Source organism: Xiphophorus maculatus, chromosome 22, assembly GCF_002775205.1.
Source record: "Xiphophorus maculatus strain JP 163 A chromosome 22, X_maculatus-5.0-male, whole genome shotgun sequence".
Taxonomy (NCBI): Eukaryota; Metazoa; Chordata; class Actinopteri; order Cyprinodontiformes; family Poeciliidae; genus Xiphophorus; species Xiphophorus maculatus.
Window position 1 is genome coordinate 3,950,683 of NC_036464.1, and position 12,338 is coordinate 3,963,020.

At 38.6% G+C, this 12,338-nt stretch overlaps 1 protein-coding gene across 2 annotated transcripts in view; it reads right to left on the reverse strand.

The window, feature by feature from the left end:
• The window catches only part of kndc1 (kinase non-catalytic C-lobe domain containing 1), a 41,364-nt gene that overhangs the window by 19,219 nt on the left and 9,807 nt on the right, over positions 1 to 12,338 (reverse strand). The window contains exons 4-17 of one of the 2 annotated variants that reach the window (XM_005795170.2): positions 11,664 to 11,810; positions 10,939 to 11,056; positions 10,723 to 10,856; positions 9,469 to 10,080; positions 8,445 to 8,559; positions 7,701 to 7,772; positions 7,535 to 7,596; positions 7,281 to 7,439; positions 6,811 to 6,888; positions 6,588 to 6,669; positions 5,168 to 5,363; positions 4,348 to 5,018; positions 3,201 to 3,339; positions 90 to 361 (exon numbers count right to left, since the gene is read on the reverse strand). In XM_005795170.2, coding sequence (XP_005795227.2) covers positions 90 to 361; positions 3,201 to 3,339; positions 4,348 to 5,018; positions 5,168 to 5,363; positions 6,588 to 6,669; positions 6,811 to 6,888; positions 7,281 to 7,439; positions 7,535 to 7,596; positions 7,701 to 7,772; positions 8,445 to 8,559; positions 9,469 to 10,080; positions 10,723 to 10,856; positions 10,939 to 11,056; positions 11,664 to 11,810 — 2,857 coding nt within the window. Of the gene's footprint in view, positions 1 to 89; positions 362 to 3,200; positions 3,340 to 4,347; positions 5,019 to 5,167; positions 5,364 to 6,587; positions 6,670 to 6,810; positions 6,889 to 7,280; positions 7,440 to 7,534; positions 7,597 to 7,700; positions 7,773 to 8,444; positions 8,560 to 9,468; positions 10,081 to 10,719; positions 10,857 to 10,938; positions 11,057 to 11,663; positions 11,811 to 12,338 lie in introns of both variants that reach the window. The other variant, XM_023327648.1, reaches the window with a different exon arrangement.

Below are 12,338 nucleotides of genomic sequence, written 5' to 3' on the forward strand. Positions count from 1 at the left end.
ACAAATGCATCCAAAATTAAATTGTCCAGTCAGAAACCTGTATTCCAACCCAACTCAGTTCAATATGTGTGCACAGGTGAGTTTCCTACCTTGACCTATCCAAAACCGATTTTTCTCCAATCTTATTTCAGCACCCTCAAGCACCGTCTCATCTTCCCCACAGCAAGATGTTGCCTCGCTTCCCTCCCATATCCCAACAGCAACGGGCCGAGAAGCGTGAACGTTTCCATTCAGATCGAGACAGCTGTGCAGGCAAACTTGTGTCTTCCCTCTGCAGGCAGCAGTGGTGAAGGGTGGAGTGACGGCTGCCCTCTTCACAGCCTTAGATGGAGACTCCTCATTATGATCTCTGCATGGGGCGCTTCAGGAGACACAAAACATACGGTGCATCCAAAGTTGTTGGAAATGAGGGAATTAATTAACATTAATCACTGAAATAATAATGATAATCAGTTAATCAGAACAGTACTGATCTGAAACAACAAATCAAAGACGGCAGCCAACAAAACTCACTACGGCTGCTCTAGCTTATCAAAATCATTCAGATCCATTCTTACTTAATTTTTTATATGGACAGAGTAATAAATAGATAAAGCTCTTCTCTGATTCGCTCAGAAAGAACTGCAACATCACAGAAAAATACCATAGCCTACAGCCAGAGGTAAAGTTTGTCCATCTCCTTAGCTTAAAGAGTCTCTTAGCACGCTGCCCTGAGCACAAGATCATGGCAACACTGGATGAAAAGCAGTCAGAGGAACTAAGAGGCTAATCTCTCTGCTTGTCTTTTGCATATTATGTTTGTATACATTCACACACTTACGCTCCACCAATGGCCAAGGGCTTCCTCTAAGCATATTAGTGACAAGGCAAGCAGTAGGTGATGTATGTCTCCAGTGTGGACCGGAAATTTGCTCCATGTTACAAAACACCACGCTGTTACCATAGAGACAATTTAAACTGCTGACTTTAGCAGACTTTAGTTCTTGTACTAATTGCAATCTGTGTGAGAACCTCTTTCAATGCTGGGTATAATGTTACATCTCCATGATGACAAGAGGAGATTTAATGATGAGAGTGGACTGCATTATCTTTGTGCATTTCTATTGGTTGAAACCCACAGGAAAATACATTCAGAATAAAGTGTTTAGATCTGTGTTATTAACTGTTTTTGCTGTCCATAGGACACAATGCAAAAATCAAGTAAAAAAATTAAGTAACTATGTAACCTTCATTTGTTATAAAAATGCTGCACATATCAAACATGACTTAAAAGAAACTTGACTTCGCAATTGAATGCCTTGAAATTGGGCATCAGTCTCTTTTAGAAGCTCATCCTCTTTCTGACTCTGCTTTCAGAACATCATTACAACAAAACTCCTCTATCAAGGCCTTAACATGATAAGTGCATTGCAGCATTATGTCAGCAGGACTAGAATGTGTGAATAAGCTGATCTGCATCAGCATTAGAGTGGAATCGAGTTTGGCAGCATTTCTAGGGTGATAAACAGCGGTCCTGCACGGTGCCTCCATGACTGATTTCTTTGACCTGATGCTACAGACAGACTTTATCTGCCACAAATCTACTTGTACCTTAGCTACTTCTAATCGATTGATTCACTCTTCTGATATCATCTCTAGTTAAACACTCAGCGATTCTAAAAGGTCCTACATTGGTAGTACACAAAGCATCGACTGAGTAAATTTAAATTCCTCAAAGCAACATCAGAGACTGTGAACCATATTATTATCTGTTTCTACATCATTTAGATGCCTCTGGCTGGATACAGCACATTCAGCGAGTCTGAAATTGCCTTGAAACACTCTGTTGCTGACTTGTGGCAGCAGCTTACAGGCTAATAGTTAGATAACACAGATTCATGGTGTTATTTTCTAGATCTGGAATGTCGGGTAAAAGTATTTTCCCCCTTACAAATTTCCTCTGTGTTTGCTTTTGTTGTCACAGTTAAATATCTCCAGTCATCAAACAAATTTGATGTCATACATAGACAACCTGAATGAACACAACATGCATTTTCAAATGATGATTTTTACTTATCTAGAAAAAAAAATCTAACCATTTTGACCCCATGTGAAAAATGAATAGCTATTGGTGGGATTCTGGCTCACTGCATTGTTTTTATATTCCCTCATTGGAGGATTTTAAAGCACAAACAGCCTGTTTAAGATTACACTACTACATTTCAATTAGATTTAAGTCCCTAGACTCCCAACTTTGATTAGCCCACAACACAATAACCACTTTGCTTCTTTTGTAAATGATTCATTGTGGACTTGCTAGTGTAATTCAGATCATTGCTGCATGGTCCATAATGAACTGGACACTGAGCATTCTCCTTCTGGATTTTCTAGCAGAGAGCAGAATTCACGGTTCCATCAATTACAGTTAGTTATTTAGGTCCTACAGAATTAAATCAGTGCCAAATGTTACACTGCCACTACAATGTTTGACTGTTCTTATGATGTTATTTTTCTGATATGCTATGTTAGTAAAATGACACACATCTTCCAAAACTTTCAAAATTTGTCTCATCAGTCCACAAAACAGCTCAAAGTCAAGTTTTAGGGACCATTAATGACGTCTTTTTGGACTTATAACATGAGCGTTAGTGTTTATTTAGTTTAGCGGTAATTTTTGTCTGAATTCTCAGCTCTATTTCAGATTAAGTTACATGCAGATTTTATTTAGGGGTACAAGAGTAAAAGGGCCTGAATACAAATGTATGGCAGATTCATATTTACAAAATATTTAGAACAGTGTAACATTTGCTTCTCCACATCATAAGAATGTGCTCATTTGTGTTGGTTTATCATACAAAACCTCAACGTAACATATTTCGTTGGTGAAAAAAGAAAATGTAAAACAAAATTTTGCGACCAACTGCATTTAACACACAGCCCAGAAAGCAGACTAATTTTCTCACATGGTTTATAGGTGGGAGGAGATCAAATACTTTATAATAAATTACTTCTTATGTATCAGAATTAGTGACTCGTATCAAAGCTCATTGGCTTATTGTAGCTGGTGGCAATCGAGACACTGTGACCTGCTCTTCTTACAGAGACAACAGAGCAGAAGAAAGCAGTAAGAGCAATGCAAGCAGAGCGTGCCCTTGGTCATATGAACATCCATTTACAAAATAAATAACTGTATTAAGAGAATCAAAAAAAGACCTGCTCACAGTGTTGAACAGCTGTAGTTCACCAGGCAATGCAACACACCCAGTAAGTCATCGTCCCAGTGCAGGTCACAGAATCTCTCCTTCACTACGCTGGCAAACTGCTGGTACCGGAGTCCCTTCAAACAGAAAAGGTATTCCCCTGGGAAAATAGAAAAAATATTTTATTTTCACACTAAAATTGACTAAAAAGTGCAATTATAAATTCCTTTAAGTTTAGTGCAAATGATAATAGAGATTAAGGGCGATAAAAACAATGAGATGTCTTTTCCTTGTAGAATGGCTGGTATGCACCAAACAGGCATAACACTATGTTCCCTGGACAGATGTTTGTGGGTGGGATATATTTATGAACAGGTGCACATTTTGTCCTCAAAGTGGATGCACAGCAAGCATCAGAAGTAGAAGGATTTTAAGTTATAGTCAAATTGTGAAGGCTCAATGACTCAAGTACTAAAGCTGCAGATCTTTTAGGGTGCAGGGTTCAGCATCTAGTTAAAATGGTCCAAGGAAAACAATGAGGTAAAGCATCCACATGGTCGCTAATGCACAAGAGGAGCTCAGGGACCATATGAACTACTGTAAACGAGTTTCCATTACCAGTGTGTGCAAGTATTCCACTAATGTAAAAAAAAACATTTTGCAATTGTGGGTTTTCTATTAAATAAGAATATTTAATAGAATATCACACTTGAATAAATTTATCTCGAGAAAAGTTACTAAAAAACATCCTCTAACTACTTCCTGTCGTTCCTCTTGTTTGTGGATTGCACCTGTGGCAACATCCGGTTGCTGATCATGTGACTTGTGTGATGCGGAAAAAGTGCTTCCATTTCAGTTTTGTAAGATAAACTAACTTCGATAAGGTAAAAAACAAACAAACAACAACCTCATTCTAGCACCAAAACTTTATATCAACAAACGAGTTTTTTTTCAAAATTGGAGTGTTTCCATCAAGCAAATGTATTTTTGAAATGTTAAATTGTACAGTTATATAGTCAATGGAAATGCAGCGAGACACTCAAATTGATGAAGTTAGCCAGTGCAAAAAATTCAATCATTCTAATCTCATGAGTTATTAACGAAGCAATAATACACAAATATATTGAGTCAATTTTCTCCCCATGTAGAAGGACTGTGTTGCACTTACCCATCATGATGTCTTGACGGCCATTGTCTAAATGCCCCTTAATTGAAAAGTGTCCTTTGAGCAGGTCAATCACATCCTGCAGGGCTGGATGATCTCTGGAGGCAGAGCTCTCCTCACCTTCTGTTTTGGTTTCTGTTTTTCCACAGTACGTTTGATGTGAAGCACGATCCTGAGGGCCGTCTGACGTTGTGGAGCTACCACTTAAATAAAATAGATCCTGAGTCCCAGGCCTCACAGTAACACTCACAGAATCAAAAAACAGGCCCCCGTTGGTCTCCTGACCTGTTATCAGGCCTAGCAAAGACTGAGGGACAAAAGACGGGTTTATGTCCAACCCGTGTAGAGACTCAGGAGCCCTGACCTTGACGGGCACCAAGGACAGATGTCCTGTCATGGGATCCTGCCAAAAGAGGTAATTGTTGAAAATGCCACAGCTGTTGAGGTTAGTGGATAAGGGGGAAGAGAGACTGGGAAGGGAGACTTCAAGGAGGGAAACATCAGAGAGAGCTGAAGGAGAGTCCTCAGGTATTGTGCTGGACGTTTTGGAAGAAGTGCTCATGACTGTGTGAAACTCAGTCAGCTCTTCTGAATGTAGATTGGCTTTAGAAGGAGGGACATCTGGGCAGCTTTCTGCAGCATGAACACTGTTCTTTGTCAGTCTGTCTGCTGTCCTGTTAAAGAAACAATCCAGTTAAGTTCTAAACGTGTTGTGATGTTGTTAGTCTTCTTTCTTGTCAACAAAGATTGCTATAAAGTTAAGTTTGCACCAAATTTAAGTAGATTATCTTTACATTCACACAATGTATTTTTGATGTCGCACCCTACAGTGACAGTTCCCAGATGCTGGTTCTCCTCCTCCTCTGTTTCCCCTTCACTGGTCAGGATGATTGGAGTGAAGTGTGTGGCAGTGGAAGTGAAGGCTTCTGGGAGCCGGAGTTCCATGCTGACAGGATAGCTGTGGGGAACAGGGCCAGGCACAGGAGCCAGTCGGCTCTCAGTGGCCATGGGCACAAAGCCTACACGTGGTCACAACAATCCCAGATACAATATCAGTGATATTGTCTCATGCAATGCACACTGCTTATGTACAAATAACACTTTTAAAATGTTTTGGGTGATCTGCTGCCATGGTGATGGTCATGATCTTGTTTCTAGCGATAACACTCAGGCAAAAAGAAACTACAAACTACACAGAGGAATGTCTGCACAGCCAGAACTGGAACTCACAAATTTCTAGCTGTGCTCACTTTGCTAACAAGAACTTACTTATTGCAATACAGTGCCTTGTAAAACCTTTTATTTATCCCCAAATATTTTTACATTTCATTAACGTAGGACAAATTCATTGCATTTTATTTGGATTTCATGTGATGGACTGACACAAACTAGCACATAAACACACAAAAATAATTTTTCCACAAATACAAACTGTGTGGTACGCTTTTGAATTTAGCTCCCTGAGTGAATGTCGTGTAGAATCACTTTGTTCTGCAATGATAGCTACAGTCTCTTGTGGTATATCTATTCCAGCTTTGCATAATAGAAGACAAATTTTATGCCCATTCTCCTTTGCAAACAAGTTTAAACTCAGTAAGACAAGATGGAAAACAACTGCTAACATCAACACAGTTTCTCAATTGGATTTAGGTCTTTTGAGGCTGTCTTTTTGCTGAGTCAATGTGTTTTTTGTTTCAGGATTCTCCTCTACATGTTATCTACTTGGCTGCATGTTGAGGTACATGATTATCTCTTTGACATTTACATGTGTGTCACATTCTTTCTAAGTTCAAATGATGGATTGAACAGAGCTCTAAGATGTACAAAGATTGGGAAATTGTTTTTTTAAACAAACTTTATTTAAACTTTCTCCCTAACCTCTCTGCTATGTTCCTTGGACTTTGTGATGCTGTTTGTTCATTAAGATTCTCTAGCAAACCTCTGAGGCCTTCTCCTAATAGCTGAATCTGTGCTGAGAATTAAGTACACACATGGACTGTCAATTTACAAAAAACAGACTTCTGGAGGCACTGGCTACACCAGATTTTATTTAGGGGTATCAGAATAAAGGAGGCCAAATACAAATTCATGACACAAAATAAGAATGTTGAAATTTGTGTCATTCTAAAATGATGTGGAAAAAAAATCCAGTGGTAGAAATAGCTTTGCAAGACACTGTAAAGGTTTGTTGCATTTTAATACAAAGTTCTGTATATTGCATGAGGGTCATAGCACCGTCATACCACTGTTTGGTCGGGGTTCATCAGTTGAGCTCTGATTATTACTTTCACTCAAATCTTCAGTATTGTGGCCTTCTGAAGCTGGCTGGAAAAAAAGACATCACCGTTCATGACAATAAAGAACGACGCTGTCACTTAATGATACAAAACAGATAACTCTAACTCAGAGGTTCAAATAATCCCAGGAAATTAACACATAAAACTACAACGTTGCAGAAAAGCTTACCGGGTGAACTCTGCTGATGAGGTTTCCCCAAACAGTCTCAGCGCTAATCCCCTGACGAGAAAGATTACAGATGCAGCTCTGAAAAAAACAAAAAACAATAGAGGATTAAAAATATATGCTCCACTGCAGTCCATATAACTAAGATGGATTTGAACCCAACACAAAATAAAATTACTTTCTCGTCACAGTTCCACTTTTACTTTTGTTTTTAATTTAAGACTGGATGTGAGCAACGTAGGAAGAACAGCTATTTAATTTCAGTCATTTACTCATTTATCAGAGATTATTACACACCTGCCTTATATGACATATGTTCTTTTGCATTTCTTATTTTGAAGGCTGGCAACCTGAAATGGACCTCTTTCACATCATATATATTATCCAAGCAAATATTATTTTACTTTTCAGGCAGCAGACAACCTCAAAGAACATTTGCTTGGCTCCAAGACAATCATTATTCCAAGTAAAACCTTTTTTGCCATGACGATGGTTGGTCTCTCCATGGGAGTCCTCTTAGCCATCTCCAGGAGGAGTCTCTTCATTTTACGAGGCATCGCCAGCTTCTGATTTGGTGATAAGCTGAACTTGGCTGACGCCCAGAGGATAGCAGCAACCCCATACACACAGACCTGAGAACACACATAAATATAGAATAAAAAACTTTAGCTGCAGCTAATAGCCAGTTAATAGTAGAAGAAGGTAAAACTAGCTCTGACAGACAGACCTTCTCAGTTACAATACCGTGTTCCTGATACTCAGGTGCAAGAAAAAAACCATCATGGGATTCTGTGAAGAAGACACATGAAGTCAACAATTCATCTGAACAAACTCCAGACATTTACAAGTCAAAAAAATAAGAAGCATAGAGTAGTTGACAATATTTCACCTACCGATGGTTTTAGGTTTGAGAAAAATCACTTCTCCCTTGCAGTTCACATACATTGTGTCCAGGCATAAATAAGCTAATGACAAAGAGAGAACAAGAGCCAATCATTCTCCTTTTGTAAATGAACTTTTGACTACCATTCCTATTAGAGACAGAATTAAATGCCAAGTTCTGTGTATTTAGCAATATATTATTACTGTAAATTTATGTATAGGCACACTTGTTATTTTTCTGTGTTTTTTATTTATTTGTTCTCTGTGTGGTCCGGTGGCGAAGCAACATTTCATTGGCAATTTCACTGCCATGTCTTTTTGCAACAACAATAAAATACGTTTAAGTCTATCAATCTTGCAACTATAAATACAACCAAAGGTTGGTACCCAAATCACACCAACCTCTGGTACAGTTTACTATGCTTGTGTGGTTTATGAATATTAGTTTGCACAACATAATGACTGTAATGGTGCTCAACGTTAAACTAGAAGTGTTCTGAAAATGTTTATGTAATTTAAGTTTATTTGAAAGGGACAGACACAAGCCGATAGACAAACTGAACAGAACAGCGGCCCCATGTTTGCATCAAAGTGCTAATAGCACAAGCTAATTCGCAGCACTTGTCCCTGGATGGGTTTGTGATAAATTAAATTCTCCATAACATATCAGCAGATACAGGTATCAGAATGGAATTGGAGCATAATTCCTGTCATTGAAAGAGCTGGAAATTGAACACAAACAGGAAAATAATCACCTGGAAAGTCAGTGTAAGTTTGCAGTGAAGACAAGCAGGTGTAACACAAAGCCCACAGCTCATTAACCGTAAGCCTTCGTCCACAATGAGTCAGCAGCTCCCTGAGAGAGATCCACTGGACAGGAAACGAGAACAAACAAAAAGCCACGACTTAGTAACTAAAGAGTTCAACCTGTTCGCTTGGCAGGCCTGATTAACGGAAGGATTAGCATTTGTGTCATGTAAGAGGTTTTGAATGGAAAAGCTGCAGAAAAATTTTATCTGAAGTTCAAACCTCAGTGTATCTTACATGTCTTTGGTGGGGATAGTGAACTATCCTAAAATATATACAGTATATACCTATACCTAAAAAACAGGTACACACTGTTTCGTATTGAACTCAATACGAAACAGTGTGTACCTGTTTTTTGAGATTGCCATTATTGACGTGTCAGGCATAAAATATAAAAGAAGCTAAAAGAAGAATTGGCTAGGTGACATGCAGAATGCTCCATGGAAAACTAACACCTAAATCTGACTAAATGCTCATTATTAATGGTTAAACCCTGGTGGTAAAGGATCATGCTGTGAGGATGAAGTAGCTGGAACAGAGAATCTGTAGCAAAACCTGAACAAGTCTATCCAAAGTCTATCTGTTCATCATTGGACATTTATCCATGACTAACTGTTCAATGAAGAATGGGAAAAAATTTGTCACTATAATGAAAGCTGATAAAATATCTAATTGCGATATGCTTTTTAGATTCAATTTTTTTTTTTTTGACTTCACACTACGCACCACTTTCTGTTGTGTCTATCACAAAAAACCCCTAACAAAATACAATGAAGTTTCTGGTTTTAGTATGAAAAAATGTAAAAATATTTTTGCAATACAATTAACTTGTACGCATCATAATGATGAGTTTTTTTGTTCAAACAGCCTTTTTTTCAGGAGACTAAATAAGTGTCTAAAATACATGTGAATAGATTCAGTGAAGCAACATCAAGTTCAGAAAAGTGAAAACTTATTGTTAAAATGACTAACCTCATCCTGAGATTCTTCGTTTAGGCACAGCATGCTTTTGGTCATGTAGTTATAAGAAAGGGAAATGTTGGGTTTTGTCGCGCTCTCATTCTCTAAAGAGTTCTGTGCCATCTCCAGTTCTCGACAGGAGGCACAGGAGGCGACCAAGTCCTGGATACATCCCCTTGACATGGGTTGGACACAGTCTTGAATATTTACTTCTTCTATGCAAGAGTCTACATGATTGGTTCCTTGTGATGCCTTTTCCTGATCCTGAGTTCTACAGTGAGGGTAGGACTCACAGGACTTCCCCCGGTTTAGTCTCTCCAGTCTGTTACTCCACATAGACTTTGAGTCTAGATGTTCATCAGCTCCTATTTCTGTGAGGTCAGAAACAGGAATACTGATATCTCCGTGAGGTGGAGTGGAGACACACGGGGGATTGTTGGAGTCTGGCACCGAGCAGGAGCGATTAAGGGCTCCCCTTGCTCCTCTGAACTTCTGCTGGGATCTCCTCTTCACTGGGGAGCTGTTGTAAGAACGACAATCCATCTCATCTGTCAGATTCATGCCGTCTGCCTCACCGCTTTCCATATCCTCGGCCCATAGAGAGGAATCCCAGGCCCCACACATCTGCAGAAAGAGAGCATTATCATTAATTTCAGCTTTTCTGAGCAGATGAAATAAATAGTAGTTTCCAAGCAACACTACTAAGAGAATTGGTGAGCAATGTCACACATATCCATTAGAGAAGCTAGTTTTATGAGTGAACTAACAACAATGGCAAAGTAATAAGTTCACAATAAAAGGGAAAATCTCTTGCTTGCACATTGCAAAGTCGCAATGCTTATGCTACTGAATGTTTTATCATTTTTAAAGAAATCAGTTTCAGCCTGGTTTTCCTGGAGAGAAAAGTACCCCTTTATGCTACAGTGTTAGTTGTGCACAAAGGCAATGCAGATGTGATTAACTTAGTTTGTACACAATATGTTGCAGCTGGAAATCAAGGAAGTTTGTGGTATCAAGGCAAACACACAATAGCCAACTTGGAGTGCTACCAATTTATAATTTAAATGTCACAAGCCTCCAAGAATCACATGAACTTGTGAAAAACTGATTTCTGCCTTATTGATGCCTCTATAGAAGTACACAATGCCCATTAAATATTCATATTGGTAATAATCTAAACTTAGTGGTCAGATGAACAAGGCTGTGCATTATAGGAAAGACAAAGTTTCCTTTAAAATCGTTCTAACTATTACCAAAAACTGCTACCTGCTGTCTGGACACACTGTTTGTCCCAAAGGTGTCAGAAAGATCTTTGGTCTTATCCTCTGAGTTTAGTCTTTTCAAAAGACATTTGGCTTTGGAATGCTGCCATCTTTCCTCCAAAGATTCCTCCTGTTCATCTGTGAATGCACAAAGACACAAATCAGAGGTCAGAAAATCACTTTGGGCAGCAAAAAACCCTGGAATAATAAATATAAGAACCTTGAATATTTGAAACTGATTCAATGGAGAGCACTCTTCGTCCAATCGAAGATAACTTCCGGCACACGGTAGCAGAAGATGTTTGAGACAGCTGCTCTTCAGCCAGCAACAGAATATCCTGTGGGAGAATTGTATCATAAAATCTGCAACATTCAGAAAAACTAATTTCTTCTGTGTTTTTTGAAATAAAATTAATAGTCTCTATTTGAAATTTGATAAAACATACCAACATAGAGCCCATTCAGCTTATGGCAAGTAATAATAATAGTTAATTACCTTTTTATTATAATGTGTAGTCTAAGCAATATTTTGTGATTCAAATGTGCTTAATTTTGCATTCTTGATTTGCTGAAACAGAACCAGGGTGTAAAAATGTACATCTCATAGGTTTTAAGCCTCAAACAGATTTGCACTTACATTATATTTCCACTTGGTGCTGCTAAGGAGCACGCAATTACCTTATTTTTAAGTCCAAGCAATAAAAGAACAATACTCACAGTAATGAAAAACCTCCTGGTTGTTTTAAAGACTAGAGTGATTCAGTAAGACTGACTATAAGGAAGGTTTTCATCTTGGATCAGTAGAAACTCATCAATCAAAAATGCAATTTTCACTGAAATTAACAACAACACTTTTGACTTTTCATTTTCTTGTATGTAATTCGGACATTGATGCTAGAGTGAGGCATCTGTTCTCTCAACCCGTCTCTGTTACTGTTTTTGCACCTCCAGCTCAGGTCTGTCCTCAGGCTTCTCCTCCTGCATCTGCTGCAGCAAACTCTGAAGTTCTTCTCCCAGTTCAGCCTCAAGCTCTGGCTCAATGACAAATTTCAGTGCAGCAGAAAGTGTGGAGCCCAGAGAGAAAATGTGGCCCTGCAGCCAGAGTCAGAGAAGCACAAACATTTGAATATTGCAGAATCCTCTTACAGGTTTGGGCCACATATGTCATGTATCATTCCCTTTAATAAAAGAAGACGTGTCTGAGGTTAAAACGCCATCAGTAGATTTAAGACAAACACCTCCTGTTTATGCTGACATTGTAACTGTTAGTTTGTTGTGAAAAACAATGGTCATGACATTTTTGCAAATGTTTAAAACAGCATGGGATCGCACACCATCAAAGCGGCGGGGCATTTCTCATCAAAGTGAAGTTTATCATGTGAAGCATGACTCAGCACGACTCCCAGCAGATAAAATAGATAAAAGCTATTTTCACAAACCCCTGATATGAAGGTAAGTCCTTCAAGCTTAACAGCCTGTAACATCTGTGTTTGAGACTTTATTTGTAATTGAGGAAGGAAGTACAACTATCTGACAACTATCTGAACATATTTAATAATTTATCTGTACAAACCGCTGGCACAAGCATTTTATGCCCTGATTATTAAAACAGATTAATAA